Genomic DNA, 17,208 nt, shown 5'->3' with positions numbered 1-17,208 from the left:
TTGAGTTTTAACAGATGGCTAAATGCAAGGGTCTAGCCAATTGTCAAACCTAATCTCTTGTCCCAGCTCTAGCTCCAGGCCGTATTAAGGAGAGTGAATGGGGGATGTCCCACTGGTTGATGATTTTAGCTAGGAGGGGAGGAGATAAATCTTGTGAATCCATCTATCCCTGTCTTTAAAGTGCCTCTTACACTGTAAGCATCTTTGCTTACACTGTAAGCACCACTTTGCTATCATTGTACCTGTGGCAGGGTAGAGATTGGTGGTGGGGGTAGAAAGTATAGTTGGTATAGTTTTATGCTGGGGCAAGGTGTGGTAAATAGTACTTTAAGCTGTGAGAAGGAGTCCCAGCAGGCATACTCTTCCAGGAGCTAGTATTTTCTCCTTTCACATTGACTGGTACTTTTTAAAACTGCACAGCAGATCATTCTGTCCCAGGACTGATAGAGTGGTAGTAGTTTCAGAACTTTTCTTCCATAATGAAACCTTTTGTAGAAGGTGAAAGTTTACATCTTTTTTCTTGCCATTTTTGTGGATCCTAATACTGTAAATGTACTACCTGACTACAGAGCTAGATGATTTTTTTCTGTGGAGCAAAAATGAATTATGTGGAACCTTATTAATAAACTAGGGCTGCTGTATATGGGCTAAGTTTTTGTAGATCTAAATAGAGCTAAATCACATCCATGCTGTCATGGATGCGATTCAAATGCAGGAAGCATTCACCAAATTGCAGATCTATCATGAACATGTGACTGTATTACTGTACAGGTATTGCACTAGGGCTGAAGGTAGTTTTAAAAGTCATGTTTGTTGAGTTTGATTCGGATTTTGAGTTGCAACCTCTTCAAATTAAGCCCTTTTTTATTCTGCAGTAGATGTCAATCTCATGTTGTCACTTTTCAAATTGTATACAGATGTGTACTTCATAACTTTAAAAATTAATCCAACAATAAAGTAAACACCCTCAAACGAAAGATGGCTTCACAATTAACCCGGAAGTTACAAGCTAGAAACGAGTTTATATATTAAAGTCTATGCGACCAAGCGCCACTCATTTAGCCGGAAATCGGCGCCGTGTGTGTCTCTCTAGCCCGCACTTGGTTTTGTTGGTATTGCCGTGAAATCGCGTGGGTTTTCAAGATGGCGCCTGAGTAGAAAGCTCTCAGGGAACGGGTTCAGTAAGGCCCTTTTCTTTGTCGGAGGCAAGACACCGGCCTGCGCTAGCTCGTTGGGAGACTCCGTATGAATGGGCTCTGTTAAAGTCGTAGCCCTTAATTTTGCCTCGGTCGCCATCCTGGTTTAGCGCTCTCGGCCTTGGCGGCTGGTAAGGAGAGTGAGGTAGGAAGCGCGATTTCTCCCTTTGGGCTCTTCTCTGTCGTAAAGACTTCCACTCTTCACGGGTTAGCATTTCCCCCTGTAGCATTCATTTATGTTGCTTCTCCTTTCGCTCTCCCCCTCGCCGTTCTCCTCTCTAGACTTGCAAATATTTCACGCTGGGCTTGATCAGAGACTAATAGGTGTAAGTGGCTATTAATGGATTGGAGATTGTGGTTGTGCTGTATTGAATGCATGGCTTGAAGGATCTTTATTTAATCCTATTTAGATCAAGAGTCGTTCGTTGTCAAAGTAACCTCAGTACAGAAGAAAAAGAATATTAACTTGCATTCGGCAACTGCGGGTGGGTTGTGATCATTCTCGTGCTAGCTTGGGCTCTTGTCTGTTAATCAGTTGATGCTGAGATGTGTTTTAAGAGATTCCTTGGCAGAAGCAGTAGTTACAGAAAATTTGAGGAAGACCATGGGAGACTGATGAAAATGGCCTTATTCTGTATTTGTTAGGATATTGCTGAAATTATGTTTCTCCTCTGTCTTGTCTAGTTTCTTCCATTGGAACAGTAAAAGAGATAAATAGTCAAAATGGGAAGGAGATCTACATCTTCCACTAAGAGTGGGAAGTTCATGAACCCCACAGACCAAGCTCGTAAGTATTTTGAAATCTTTTTCAAGTTTGGACATGTGTTAGGGAGGATATGTCATTGATGGCTTGTAGTATGTTATATGTATTTAACACTGTTCAGGCTACAGATGTAAGCATATTAAGTTCACCAGTAAACAATATCACTTATTTAGGGATATAAGAGTATATATGAGTACATTGCATATACCTTCTAATTTATGGGATGTGGACAAAAGTACATTGCCTTTCAAGGTAACCTCTAGATTAGTGATACTAGCTTGCATAGAATAGCATGAACATGCTTGGTGTAAAGCTTGGCTTTGGTGGTACTTGAGTTTACTGGTCAAAATGTGCCCAAACTGACCAGACTGTCCTTACCATTAGCAGGGAATGCTTCATATGACATGAATGCTATTAAGGCTGGTAACTTAATCTACAGCTTCTCTGTCCTACTAAGAGGTGTAATGTGAAACTCTCAATTGACCAAAGCCAGGATGGGCAGTGGGAATGAATATAAGGCAATTAGGGCATGTGGAAGATTATGACTTGGGATATAAAAGGAGTAATAATAAAGAACATGAATTAAGGAAATCAAAGTATAATGAATGAATTAAAGAAAGAAAATTATACTGTATGCCTTTGAATCTAAGATAAAGAGGAAGAATGCATAAAAGTAATTCAGTCTTTTGGAGTGGAGTTGATGGATATATGCAGAAAGTGAAAGTGTAGGTTTATGAATGAAAAAACATGTCAGAAAGTCTGAATTGATGTCATTTAGGTTGTTTTGGGTACATATGAAAAAGGAATCAATACTTGATGACAGTTGCATGTTATGCTTTAGTGTAGGCCTGTGCAATGCATAGAAAGAAAGGGGCTAGATTGATACCTTTAAAATAATTGCAGGATAGAAAAGAATACTTGGCACACTGATCTGTTGTTTGGTGACTGGAGGCAGAGGCACTTAGCAGTGTGTCTTTTGGGGCAGAAATGGCTGTGAAACCCTAGGCAATGGCGGATCCTTCCTGGTAGTGGGGGCAACGTTTGGCGGCAATGGATTATTTTTGGAAAAACCCTGGTGGGGAACACCAGGCTGCTTGGTGGGCTTCATGTTGTACAAGCCTACTCTAGTGGATGGTGATAATGATGAACCAGCAAAGAGTTTTGGGAAAAAGACAAGGATGTGTGATATCATTTACGTTGCTTAATATGTTTATGAATAACTATATAAGGAATGCTTGTATATTGGTTGGGGGTGCAAATGTCTGTGTACTGTATGTACTTATGTACGTTCTGTTGATTGAGAATCCAAATGTTCTGTAGTTAATGTTGGATTGTATAATACATTGAGAAGTATGCATTTGAAAAGTAATGTATCAAATACCAAGGTAATTGTATTTGACAGGAATAATGAAGTGCATGCAATTTACATGTAAATGGCAAAACTAGAGCAAGTTAAAGGAATCTGGGTACTTAGTTAAGTAGAATACTTAGTTACAATGAGAAAATGGATGGAAAAGCTTTAAGCCAACCATGAAACATCTATATGAAAAGGATATTCTGCAGGTCCTGAGAGCTATGTTTTCTGTAAGAGTCCATAAATGGAGTGTGCTCCTTTGAATGGATGATGAATGAATATGTGATGGATTGTTTGATGCCATCAGGTTGGTGTCAATTCTTAATGACCATACCAGATATAAAAGTAAGTGACCAATACAAAACATATCGAGGTGGGTTGGTCCTATAGAGAGATTGAATGAGGATCCAGTTGCAAAATTATTTGCATACATACATAAAGAGTTAATTGGTTGGGAGGAAGGAGAAGGCCAAGAAAGTATTTATTAGTTTGAGTTGACAAAATGCTGAAAAAGGAAAAGGTGAGAAGTTTTTTAAAAAGTGTGTGTGTGTATATATATGTATATGTGTATATACGGTCAAAGATCAAACAGAAGGCAACATATGAAGTGGCAGATGGCTGTAGTAGAAGACAAGGTCATTTACAAGGATAGGAAAGTATAGAGGGGCATTGTATGGTGTTGGTATACAGAAGTTTTAACTATTTTTATCTTATGCATTTCATTTCTTTGGATTACTATTTCTTCTTTTCTGCACTTTGCATAAGCTTATATTAAATGGAAATGTGGTTATGTGTGTATATGTGAAATTAGTGTCCAGGTAGACAACACCATGTATGCTTTAAAGGAGCATAGAGTTAGCTCTTATAGAATCAGATTTTCCAGTAAATGCTGCAGTTAGTGTAATTCAGTCTTGCAACAACAATGGACAGTATCTGAAAATAACAGTTCCATATAAGTATTATATGTCTAGTTCTTAGCAGTATGGGGATACCAAGTCATCTTGTCTGCCTCCTGAGGAATCTGTATAATGACCAAGTAGCAACAGTAAGAACAGACCACGGAACAATGGACTGGTTTAAGATTGGGAAAGGAGTACGGCAGGGTTGTATACTCTCACCCTACCTATTCAACTTGTACGCAGAACACATCATGCGATGTGCTGGGCTTGAGGAATCCAAGGCTGGAGTTAAAATCGCTGGAAGAAACATTAACAATCTCAGATATGCAGATGATACCACTTTGATGGCTGAAAGCGAAGAGGAACTGAGGAGCCTTATGATGAAGGCAAAAGAAGAAAGTGCAAAAGCTGGCTTGCAGCTAAACCTCAAAAAAACCGAGATTATGGCAACCAGCTTGATTGATAACTGGCAAATAGAGGGAGAAAACGTAGAGGCAGTGAAAGACTTTGTATTTCTGGGTGCAAAGATTACTGCAGATGCTGACTGCAGTCAGGAAATCAGAAGATGTTTAATCCTTGGGAGAAGAGCAATGACAAATCTCAATAAAATAGTTTAAGAGCAGAGACATTAAAATGACCACAAAGGTCCACATAGTTAAAGCAATGGTATTCCCAGTAGTAACATATGGCTGCGAGAGCTGGACCATAAGGAAGGCTGAGAGAAGGAAGATAGATGCTTTTGAACTGTGGTGTTGGAGGAAAATTCAGAGTGCCTTGGACTGCCAGGAGATCAAACCAGTCCATCCTCCAGGAAATAAAGCCAGACTGCTCACTTGAGGGAATGATATTAAAGGCAAAACTGAAATACTTTGGCCACGTAATGAGAAGACAGGACAGCCTGGAGAAGATGCTGATGCTAGGGAGAGTGGAAGGCAAAAGGAAGAGGGGCCGACCAAGGGCAAGATGGATGGATGATATTCTAGAGGTGATGGACTCGTCCCTGGGGAAGCTGGGGGTGTTGACAACCGACAGGAAGCTCTGGCATGGGCTAGTTCATGAAGTCACGAAGAGTCGGAAGTGACTGAACGAATAAACAACGAACATATGTCTATTGTGATATTCTATATAATGCTACTCTGAACATATGAAGGGATTTGCCGAGTACGTAGGTTATGTGAAATGGCGATATTAGAAACAAATTGCCTTTTTTATGCTGAAAAAGAATAGATGTGTGTTTTTTATTACCTTAAAAAACAGGTAATTGTTACACAGCAAGTTAAAAATAACTTAATAAACAATGTGGTAAACTCCATAGTGAACATTAACTTTTGTAGTAAATTAAATTGTTCATAACATAAAGCTGCACATGATCCTTTCCTTTTAATGCTGCTCAAGATAAATTAGTCTTTTTTTTAGTATATTATTTATTTGTGATAGTATCCCACCTTTACTATGGGAGCACAACATTGTGTCCATGGGGATCTTCCCTAATATAAGCCCCACAAAGACAGCCCTACGGAGTAGGTTGGATGGAGAGAGAGAGCTGCCCCAGTGTTAGCTCTGTGATTGAGTGGGGACTTAACCTGGGTCCAAGTTCAACCCCTTAACTATGGTATGCTGATTCTCATTTCCTATCTATCCTCTCAGATTTTCATTTTCTTTGTCAAATTGACGGTATATACTATGACTAAATCCCTGATGGTTGTTCAAAATGTGTTTTCACATTTAAGATGTGGAGTCTAATTTGCTGCTGTTGATAAGTAACGATCACTAATAATCTTAGAAGATTGAATTTCAAATTGTGTAAAAAATAAGTTAACAGTGCTAATTCATAATTGTTTATATGTTCTTAATACTGGAATTTGAATCCAGTTATGGTATGATCCTAGGGCAATTCCCAAAAAATCAGATTTTCTTAACCATGTGTTATCTTCACATATAAAAATACACATATTAGTATATTATCTCCATAGATATAGTGTACATATTAGTAATGTGCACTATAAATTTGCAAAATGTATAACATTTGTGATAATTTTGTTTTTGCAGGGAAGGAGGCCCGGAAGAGGGAACTGAAGAAGGTAATCAACCTTTGCCATATTATAAACAGAGACGGGCAGTGATATGTTTCTCCATTAGCCTTGTATCTGAAATCAAATTCATGTATATTAATATAGAATTTGCACATCATGTTAGCTGATAAACCTTTTCCTAGTAAATTGTCTTGTCTGAGCAACATTTGACATAGGACATTGGGTTAGGGTTATGGTGCTATTAATAAAGCTATATTTATTCATAAATCTTTCAGTAAATCTTAAAAGGAAACAAACTTCCTCATAAAATATGAAGATTGCAGATAACATATGGAAACATTACATACGTATATAAGTGTTAGAGAGAGGGTGTATATTTGGGGGTGTGGGTGGGTGTCACATTGCCTGTAAAACTTGAATATAAAACCCTCTTGAGTTGCCAGGTACAAAAGACTTTTATTTAGGGTTATTAAATATATTGCCAGTGTAGTCCAGGTTCTTAATTCTGGCTTTTATTTTCTGCTGAGTTCAGAACAAAAAGCAGCGCATGATGGTGCGAGCAGCAGTGCTAAAGATGAAGGATCCCAAACAAATCATTCGAGACATGGAAAAACTTGATGAAATGGGTAGGCTTGAATCTCTTTTTGCAACTTGAATAGAAAAAGAAATGCGATAGAAATGAATGACTAGTTTAATAAGCATTATCCAGTACTGTATGTGAGAGAAAATAAACTCAGAATTATTGAGTGATAGATGGTCACCAGGAAGAGTGGTAGCTATTGCTTGTCTTTATTTTCTATGCCCTTTATGTTTGTGCCTGGCTATTATGAACCTCAGGTAGTGGAAAGAGGGAAAGTGAGGGCTTGCACAATTTTTTTTGCAAATCTTTTTCAAGTATTTTCCCAATTCTGTTTATAGAATTTAACCCAGTACAGCAGCCTCAATTAAATGAAAAGGTGCTTAAGGACAAACGTAAGAAACTGCGTGAGACCTTTGAGCGTATCCTGCGATTGTATGAGAAGGAGAATCCAGACATTTATAAGGAGTTACGCAAGCTAGAAGTGGAATATGAGCAGAAAAGATCTCAGCTCAGTCAGTACTTTGATGCTGTAAAGGTACCTGCTCTCATCAGTTTTAAACTCTTGGTTTGATTTTGCATTTTTATTTCTTAGGTATTCATGATAGAGGAACATTGATTCTTTAGTTCGCTTTTCAACCTTAATTATTTGGAATTACTTACCATGTGCATAATATGCATCTTGCTGATAACAGAATGGACAAATGATTATGAGGTTAGCATTGAAATTTAGTCTCATAAACATAGCTTCATGCAGGAAGCCAGCTGTTCAGCTAGAACGTCCCATGGAGTCTAGAAAGTAGGGGCCACAGCAGAATCGCCAGTCTTTTTTTTTCCTCTTCAGATTTCATTTGCAGAGCTGAAATAGCTGAGATCAATTCATACAGCTTGCCATGTGATATTCTTTCTGTAAGCTTGTATTATAGAATTCTACACTGTTACTTCTTTGTATGAATTGGTCTGCAGGGAAACGAAATATTTTGCAATTGGTTGCTTGTGGGTTTTGTTTATTATTTTCATTAAATACTATGTTTTAAATCATTGGTTCCCAGCCTGTGGTCCAGGGATCAGTAATGGTCCACAAAGGACTGGTGGTCTCTGAGATATTTCGGGTAATTTCTGATGTGGATATTGGTGTTCTCCCCCCCCCCCACCAAATCTTACGAGATAAGGTAGTCTTGTGAGAATTTGGCCATTTTTATACTTTTTAAAATAAAATCATTTTGGGCTTCCTGCAGAAAGGGGTCATGTGAGACATGATGCCTGCAGGCACTGTGATCAAATTATTGCAAGATGTAGCTCCAGAAGGAGAGGATCCCAATCAATCCAATAGAATTTACTTATTTCAGTCTGCTAGTAAGATAGCTAATATCACCTCAGGCCACTATTATTTCCATATTTCTTCATTATTGTTAACCACCTTAAGTGCCATATTTTTTGGTGGAAAGCAGCATATAAATCTGTTTTATTATATTTCATCTTTGGTGATTCGATTTTATAAATCAGTTATTGAACAGAGTTGGACTTCTGAAATTTTTATGTGCAATTATTTTTCTCAGTAATGTTCATTTGCTACTGACAGTTTTTTAGGTCATTTGATTCTGTTGCATTCATTTGTAAATTCTGGTTAAGTGTTTCTAAATTTTACTACTTTATTCCCATTATTTTTTTTTAATTAAAATAAAATTTCATGGTACATCTAAAGCATTAAAAAAACCTCCTTGTTTTATGTTTTAGAGGCTATTTTTAAAAAAAATTATTTGTTATTGTAAATCATTTTCAGGATATAATTCCTTCAAAATAAATAGAAATATACAACTTACATTGCAACACTGGTGAGAATACACATTGGCACCACTTAAGAAAACTTAATTTTTTCCCAGAATGCTCAGCATGTTGAGGTGGAGAGCATCCCCCTGCCAGACATGCCTCATGCCCCTTCCAACATCCTCATTCAAGATATCCCTCTGCCTGGAGCCCAGCCTCCTTCTATTCTCAAAAAGACATCAGCCTATGGGTAAGGAAATGCATTGCAGAGGGTAGGACTTCTGAATGGAGTCGGTAAAATGATTAGAATCCTGTGTTGTTATGTTGTTCTTGCCGTTCTAAGTGTGATGCATAACTTTTACAATTTTCTTTGCTTTATCATCATATGCAATCATGATGTTCAAGTGTAGATTAAGATATGCACAGTGTATGTTAAGGCAGAAGAAGCTGACTTTCTTTACAAGAAAGTGTTACAGTGTTAGACTAGGACTGGAGAGACTCAAGTTCAAATCCCCACTCAATCATGAAGCCCAATTGATGATTTTGGACCATCAGCATCACTTGACCTAGCCTTCACTTTTCATGATTATTTTAATATTTGCAAAAATGTTCCACATTTATTTGTTATTCTCCTACTTGTCTAACGTTTAGTTCCAACATACCTTTTGTTTTTTGTCTTAAAAATATTTTTTTGTATTAATAATAAAGTTTTATAAATAACTTCTGCTGTTACTGCTGCTTTAGTCTGTTCTAGTTACAGGTGAATTCAAACCAAGAAAGAAAAGCTTTGAACACAGTCTGTTCCTTAGTACGTGAAAATGTTACATTATCAAACACACTGGGAGATGTAAGATCAGGAGCTGGAGGCATAATTATGGCAAACCCATCACAGCTCACAGGCTCTGTTTGCACATTACACTAAATTGTTTTTTGGCATTATGTTCCAAAGAATAGGCTTCTGTAGGTCTTGTTTCCGCTCTTCCTTTGACGGAGCTATGGGAAATGGCTAATTGTCCCTTGATTTTTTTCCAGACTTGGATAAACCTGAGAGTAGTGTTAACTTGAGCTTTCTGCTTTAGTTAATAATACTGGCTCGCTTCAGTAAACTAAACACTAATTGTTTTGTTATACATTGTTTTATTCAGATCAGGCAAAATGATAAGCTTGAAAACTGGAGCAACTTTTGATGTTACACCTGTGGGAAGGGGAAGCAAACTCATATGTCTTTCAGGCTGCCTTATCAGAAAAAAGTGGGGCAAGTTTCAGACTTGAAGGTTTTAAAAATTCCTAATATTGTACTTACCTGATTCTTATTTCTAGACCTCCTGTCCGGCCTGTTACTGTACTTCCACCTCCTGGGCACGGTGTACCCCGACTACCTCCTGGCCGGAAGCCTCCTGGACCTCCACCAGGGCCACCTCCACCTCAGGTGTTGCAGATGTATGGGCGTAAAGTAGGATTCACTGTTGAAATGCCTCCTCGGAGAAGAGACGAAGAGGCGTCTTACAGCCCAGAGACAGGTAAATGGCTTCCCCTCTTCAGAGTATTAGTATGTCATTAGAAAAAGGGGTATTTTCTGAACACACCACCTGTTTTGTCTCTTTATTCTGTATACTTAAGAGATGGAACTAGAAAAGTTGTTTTACTTTTGAAAGCAAACACGTCTTAGAAAATAGAATCTCTCTTCACCCCCCCTCCCCTGCTTCAAATAAAACGTCTTTTAAATTTCACAGGTCGAAGAGGCCATGATGAAGATGCTTCCAGTACGAGTGAAGATGAGGGATACCCTGAGGACATGGATCAGGACAAGCATGATGACACTACTGATGACAGCGATAGTGAAAGAAGTGATGCTGACAGTGAAGGGGAGGAGTTCATGCATCATGATGACAGTGCTGAAAGGGAAGGTGGTGAGGACAAGAAATCTGGTAAGTAGGAAAAATGATTTGGACTGGAATTAACTAGTAGAAAATTAGTAAGTATTGTAATGACTTGTAACATGCATGTTTAGGCTTGGAAGAAGTTACTCCATCCTTGAACTGAAAACCGCATAGGTCACTTTTTGGGAAATTATATATTGGTAAACCTGATAGAATCAATGATTGATGATGAAAAAAATCTTCATATTTCATCATATATTTTTGTAGGTCATAGTGTGCGTTTTGCTGACATTCCTGGAAAATCAAGAAAAAAGAAAAAAAACATGAAGGAACTCACACCACTTCAAGCAATGATGCTGCGGATGGCTGGTAAAGTAATCTTTTTTTAAAAAAAAAAATCTTCCCTCCGTCCCACAGGCTTTTTTTATTTTTTAGTTACAAGCTAGGGAGGCTTGTTTAAAGAAATAATACCCAGGATAATTTTAAGCAAGGATTTGTATTAACCCCGAATAATAGTGGAAGGGTGTGGGGAATTAACACAGACCAGCTGTGATGAAGAAATAATTTCAGCTGATAACTTGCATGCAGTTGTCCTTCAGATTATTAAGTTCCTAAATTCCAGAAGCATAGCATAGAGACCAAACACAAGTCCAGTGTTGTGTAGTGTAGCCTGTCATTTACAATTTTATTTATTTGATTTAAATGCTGTTTTTAGTCAAGGGAATAATTGAAATACCAAGTATAATAGAAATTAAAACTAAAGCACAAATTAATAATTAAAAGCTAAATGAAAAAGTGTATCTTGAGTGAACTTTTAAAAGCGTTGAGAGTGGGGTCAAGTGTAAATCCAAAGGAAATGAATTTTATAACCTGGAAACAATACAGTATCATCTCAGTGAGGGCCTATAAATAAGTATTCACTGTGGATAAATATAATTCTATTTGTAATGGAAATCTTTTCCAATTATAACTGACTCAAATCAGAGTTGTCTTGCCTGAAAGATCAATAGATGTATGGTAGCATGTGCTAGTATTGAAATCACATTAAGATACACCTGTTTGTACTAGCAAAAGCCTCTTGAGGATCTATGGGATTTTTTACCAGATGTTGAACAGATAGAAAATTTTAGGGAATTCTGGAAATTGAAGTCCACATATTTATTTATTTTTTTATTTATTAAATTTTGCCACTGCCCATCTCCCCCCAAAAGGAGGGACACTGTACTAACCCTTTCTTTAAGTGCAGTCTTATTCTGGACTGTGGTGATTTGTTGCAATCATGTTTATAAATTCATTGATTTTAGTGCATCACCATTGATTTTAGTGCACCATTAATATGCGAGGCTGATCCAAAGTAGATGTAATATTGTGCCTATTAATTGCATTGACATAACCTTTGTTAGATTACAACTAGATGGGAAAATACATTCATGTTTAATTAAGACTTCCTTGCTTCCTTTGGAAGCTTCTGTTGAAATGAAGATAGCAGCCTCAGAGAAAGGATAGTTATCCAGATCATTGTGGGAAGGGAAATAAAATATTGCTTTCCTACAGTTTCTTGCCCAGTAACCTTGAAATTGGTCAACCCTTGCCTTGGCTATTTCTGTAATGAAGATAATTCATATGTCTGGAGTATAGTATTTTAATCATAATGATCAAAGGTATGTTAGTTTTTTTAACCTTTCCATAATATTAAGAAAATGTATAAAGGAATATTAGGCTATTATTCCCACAACTTAAATTATTAAGTATTATAAAGAGAGAGCTGTAATTTCTTTGCTTGTAGGTCAGGAAATTCCTGAGGGAGGCAAAGAGATAGAAGAATATTCTGAAGAAGAGGATGATGATGATGAAGATGACTCTGATGTTGAAGATTCTCAGCAGCAGCAGCAGCTAATCACAGAAGAGTCACACTCAGAGATGGGATCCTCAACACCTTCTCAAACGAACCAGCCTCAGCAGCAACCCCCACCTCAGCCTGTTCCTCCAGCTCAGATCCAAGCACCCCCAATGCCTGGGCCACCCCCCCTTGGACCACCTCCTGCACCACCTTTGAGACCTCCAGGGCCTCCTACTGGCCTTCCTCCTGGGCCCCCTCCAGGTGGGTATTGATTTGCAATTACAGATTGGAAATCATTTGAACAGGCAGTCTTATTATTAAACTAGCTATGTGTAGTGGCTCTGATTTAGCTTTATATGATTAATGAAAAGATTGCTATATTTTTTACAAGGTTGAACTTCAGTTTTTATTCAGTTACATCAGCAGAATTTGTCACAAAAGAAAAATGGGGGAAAAAAGCACACCAGGATGGATATATAGCTATTCTACACTGTGTTCTTATCTGTACATATGGGAGAGCCTCATTCAGAAAGAAAATTATTTGTTTTAATTACTTAGTCATCCTTTTCACAGGCTGAATTGGAGTGCTTTGCAAACAAAGCATTCTTGAAATATCCTTTTTTAGTTTAAACCATACTAATTAGCAGGTGATACTGAAGAAATACCATTTTTTGAGGAATAGTCAACTAAGGTGTATTTGTATGATACTTTCAGGTGCTCCTCCCTTCCTAAGACCACCTGGATTGCCTGGACTGCGTGGACCTTTGCCACGGCTCTTACCACCTGGTCCTCCACCTGGTCGGCCACCTGGCCCTCCTCCTGGCCCTCCTCCTGGTTTGCCTCCTGGCCCACCTCCTAGGGGACCCCCACCTCGTCTGCCACCTCCAGCTCCTCCAGGTAATGTTAGAATTGAGCAGTGGGATCTTTTGTTTCTCCAGTGATTTCTAGTAGAACACACTTTCTCGACTGGGCTTCCATGAGAGGTTGATTAGGGGTTCTGTGAGAGAGTGTGATTGAAAGAAAATAAATACTGTGTTTTGAACTTCATGTACTGCACAGTGCTTGTGCTCACAGGGGTGGGAATTTTTATACTTTGCAATGCAACTGCTGGCCTTTTACTCTGCTGCTGTTGTAAATGTTGTCAAACATGGATTGTGTGGTTAGAAGTGAATTGCATTTTGAAGTTTTCATATTTTTTGCAATTTTTATGTAGGGGTTTCCTGAGATCTGAAAATTATTTCAAGGTTCCTCCAGACTGAGGAAGATTGAGTTTAGCTGGTATAGGGCAGTGAACTTGAATATTCCAAGTTTGTGAGACTAGGCAGAATGTGACTAGTATTGTTGCTGAATCAAAAACACAAGGTAGAATTTTACTGTGTGTTTTGTACCTCCAGTACCTTCAAGACAATGTGAAAGAACTTCAGTAGGACATATGACTGCAGGATTAATCAGTCTTTCTTGATAGATGATACTGTGCATGCAAGGAAGCTAATAAAATGAGTTTATGCTTAGGGGAATTCTTGAGAATCTTAACTGATACATAGTATATAATTCTTAATTTAATGATAGTTGTTCACAAAGATCAGAAGAATAACAATATATTTTTCTGCAGGTATCCCACCTCCTCGTCCAGGCATGTTACGCCCTCCTTTGGTGCCTCCGCCTGGGTTATTCCCACCAGCTCCCATTCCAAATCCAGGTGTACTGAGTGCTCCCCCCAGCTTGATTCAGCGCCCCAAGGCAGATGATACTAGTGCAGCCACCATTGAGAAGAAAGCCACAGCAACTATTAGTGCCAAGCCACAGATTACAAACCCCAAGGCTGAGATCACCCGGTTTGTGCCTACGGCCCTTCGAGTCCGGCGAGAAAACAAGGGGACAGCTCCCTCAGTCCTGAGAAAACATGATGATGAACCATCTGTTCAAATAACCAAAGCAACTCCTAAAGCTGGCTTATCTGCCCCTGTTTCTGTGCAGACCAAGGATGATGTTTATGAAGCTTTCATGAAGGAGATGGAGGGGCTTCTGTGACAATCAGTTAAGCTTTCTATCCTCTGTGATGAGATATGATTACTGTTTTAGGGATAGGGGTTCCATGTTATAGTGGCATCCAGTTGTACAACATATTTTGTGACAACAAAATGTCCTCCATCCCAATTAACCTGTGATCGTATTTGGGGGGAGAGATCATTGTAGAAAATGGAAAAGGCACTGTCATATTATCAATCCTTAAGAAAGACTTGGCTGTATGCTCAATGGGAAGTATGTTGTCTTGAGTATTTTTAGTTATAAGGAGAAATCCATAGTTTACCAGAGTAAATTCGGGTTCTAATCTCTTACATATATACCTGATCATCAGGCTTTTGTGTTTTGGTGGCTTTCTGTAAATATTTTGCAATGCTGTTTTTTAGTTGGTGAAATTTCTTGATTTGTACACTGTCATAAAGGTGGGCAGGCAAGATTGTTTGCATATGTGGCATGCAAACGGTTTGTATCCTGCTTATTCTGCAGTCACATTAGTGGCTTCTTGCTGGCAGGACAAATACCATTGTCTTATGAGAGAATAAATATTTGATGTAATGCAACCCTTTTGTGACTGGGTGTCTGCATTAATAACTTACATTTTGAAAGAATGAGGTCTTATTTCCTGATCAATAGTTCATCTGGAAACTAGGTAATGATAATGACCTTTAGGAAATAACTTTAATCCCTAAAGAATCCGGGAAAGAGAGGTGTGTTTTTGCAATATTCCTCAACTTGATGACCTCTAAGTTAAATTCATACTCCTAATTTTTGGCTATGGTAGCTGGCAGGATACGGAGGTGAAATCCAATACATTTGGTGTTCATGAGGTTAGGAAATGTTAATTGATTCCATTTGAGAGAGAAGATACAGTCCATGACTTTATCTTGTCTGTCTTTCATCCTTTTGTACTTCAGGCTTGCCTAAAGGTAAAGGTAAAGGTTTCCCTTGACGCTAAGTCCAGTCGAGTCCGACTCTAGGGGGCGGTGCTCATCTCTGTTTCTAAGCCTTGGAGCCGGCATTGTCCATAAGGACCCGTCCGTGGTCATGTGGCCGGCATGACTGCACGGAACACCGTTACCTTCCCGCCGAAGCGGTACCAATTAATCTACTCACATTGGTATGTTTTTGAACTGCTTGGTGTGCAGGAGCTGGGACTAGCAACGGGAGCTCACCCCGCCGCGCGGATTCGAACCGCCGACCTTTCGATCGGCAAGCTCAGCAGCTCAGCGGTTTAACCCGCAGCGCCACCGCATCCCTTCTCAGGCTTGCCTACAAGCCCTCAAAAATCTTGACATTTGCCAGACAAAAAAGGAGGGGAAAGACTGACTTTATTCAGAAAACTAGGCTTAAAAGGCAGTTGAAATAACAGCACAGATTAGGGGGAGGAGCACTGACTCAACCTAGTGTTCACTCATTTATTATTTTGGCAAGGGTTTCCTTAACATTTCTTCTGCTTCCAAGCTAGGAAATCCTTTATGGACTCTCCTTTGTGTATCTAACATTGTCTTTAGTTTCTCTGTATCCGTTGATAATAAACATGTTCTTTTAAAATGGGGAAAATTATTTTGAGGTTACAAGGCATCTAAATCCTATTCCTGTGCATGAAAATTGCAGGTACAAAGCAAGCACAACTTCCGCTCCCAACTTGTTCAGATCTTGAGGCAAGATTAGGCAGCCATTCTGTGGGTCTGGCTGGGAGTTTGGCCAGGGGAGGTGGCAGTCAGCACAGAGGGAGAAAGTCTTCAGTAGCAGTCTTCTATTTTCCCTCAGCGGCCTGCTCCAATCTTGTAATTCTAGCCCAGCTCAAAAAATAAAACAGTGTATGTGTACTGCACAAAAAAACTTCTGGAATATTTTTTCCTTAAAGATACCTTAATATGGCAAAAAAGTGTGTGTGTGCACGCGCACGTGCGCTTGTACTGGTGGATTCACTTTTATTGTAAAAGATCCAAGTTGTTCAGTGTGTTGCATCTCTAAAAGCATAGAACAATGATGCCATGTGATCCTGTCAATTTGAACCTGAGTTCAAAGCATCTGAGTTAAAGTCACATAATGTTAAAACACTGATAGATTGTTTTGATGCAAGGAACAATTCTCTGAAGGTGATGAAAATTGATAGTATTGAAGCATTTCAGCCAGAATCTGCAGTTTTGTGAAAACGTCATATGAAATACCTTTTCTGATTGCACCTTTGGAGAAACCCTCATGAAGCCTTGGATTGTGAGAAGGAATTTCAGAAAACAAGTCTACAGTCAACTGGCAACAGATGATCTACCTGAGTATAACCAATTTCCAAGATTTGGAAAAAAATCATTGCAGTATTTTGCTATTTGTTTTGATGAATTGACCTTTGAACAAATTTGTTCAACTATTTGTGCAATATGTAGAAAGAGAACATGGAAAAAGAAATGCTGTTTTCTCAAGCTTTGGAGTCTATCACTAAAGCTCCCAATACTTTGAAGTTCTAGTAACTGTTCAAAGCAAATTAGCTGAACAAAGAGAAATCAGCTGGAATTAGTACTAAAGAAGCTTGGGCAACGCTAGTTTCACAATCAGAATTTTTGGGAAAAAAATAAAATGTAATGGTTATGAGCTATATTTCATCCTTCACCATCAGGCATTAACTCCAAAAATTCTGCCCAGCTATCTGCTAGAAGATTCGAGCTTTGTGATCAAGATTGGTTTGGCTCCTTGGCTGTTGGTTGTTTTATATTATACTGTATTATTTTTAAATGTTGTAAAAGATGGGCAGCTACATAAATTGAAGAAAAAAGACAGTTTATTATGTGAGAAGCAGGTTAATTACCTTACTTTGTGAAGATCTGATAGCAGATCATAAAGTAGCCCTATTTCACAATGAGGTTTGACAGTTGT

At 38.6% G+C, this 17,208-nt stretch overlaps 1 protein-coding gene across 2 annotated transcripts; it reads left to right on the top strand.

Annotated features, from left to right (window-relative positions):
• The first annotated feature begins 1,092 nt into the window (after nucleotides 1–1,092).
• WBP11 (WW domain binding protein 11) lies at nucleotides 1,093–14,894 on the top strand. 2 transcript variants are annotated; one of them, XM_063308637.1, is made up of 12 exons: nucleotides 1,093–1,341; nucleotides 1,881–1,983; nucleotides 6,262–6,293; nucleotides 6,778–6,871; nucleotides 7,164–7,360; nucleotides 8,706–8,839; nucleotides 9,910–10,109; nucleotides 10,323–10,517; nucleotides 10,737–10,838; nucleotides 12,256–12,570; nucleotides 13,024–13,206; nucleotides 13,922–14,894. In XM_063308637.1, exons 2-12 carry the CDS (start codon nucleotides 1,920–1,922, stop codon nucleotides 14,338–14,340), a joined length of 1,935 nt encoding a protein of 644 aa, XP_063164707.1. In that variant the 5' UTR covers nucleotides 1,093–1,341; nucleotides 1,881–1,919; the 3' UTR covers nucleotides 14,341–14,894. The 2 variants fall into 2 exon arrangements, with proteins under 2 accessions (XP_063164707.1, XP_063164708.1); XM_063308638.1 differs by having other exon boundaries at nucleotides 1,099–1,181.
• Nucleotides 14,895–17,208: the final 2,314 nt, after the last annotated feature.

The sequence above is a fragment of the Candoia aspera genome, chromosome 7 (assembly GCF_035149785.1).
Source record: "Candoia aspera isolate rCanAsp1 chromosome 7, rCanAsp1.hap2, whole genome shotgun sequence".
Taxonomy (NCBI): domain Eukaryota; kingdom Metazoa; phylum Chordata; class Lepidosauria; order Squamata; family Boidae; genus Candoia; species Candoia aspera.
The sequence above is the reverse complement of the archived record's forward strand: the minus strand, read 5'-3'. Positions and strand labels throughout refer to the sequence as shown.

Coding starts and splice junctions, on each gene's coding strand:
- WBP11 (XM_063308637.1), top strand. CDS start 1,920: ATGGGAAGGAGATCTACATCTTCCACTAAGAGTGGGAAGTTCATGAAC. Junction 8,840..9,909: donor AAAAAGACATCAGCCTATGG/GTAAGGAAATGC, acceptor TCTTATTTCTAG/ACCTCCTGTCCGGCCTGTTA. Junction 10,518..10,736: donor TGGTGAGGACAAGAAATCTG/GTAAGTAGGAAA, acceptor ATATTTTTGTAG/GTCATAGTGTGCGTTTTGCT.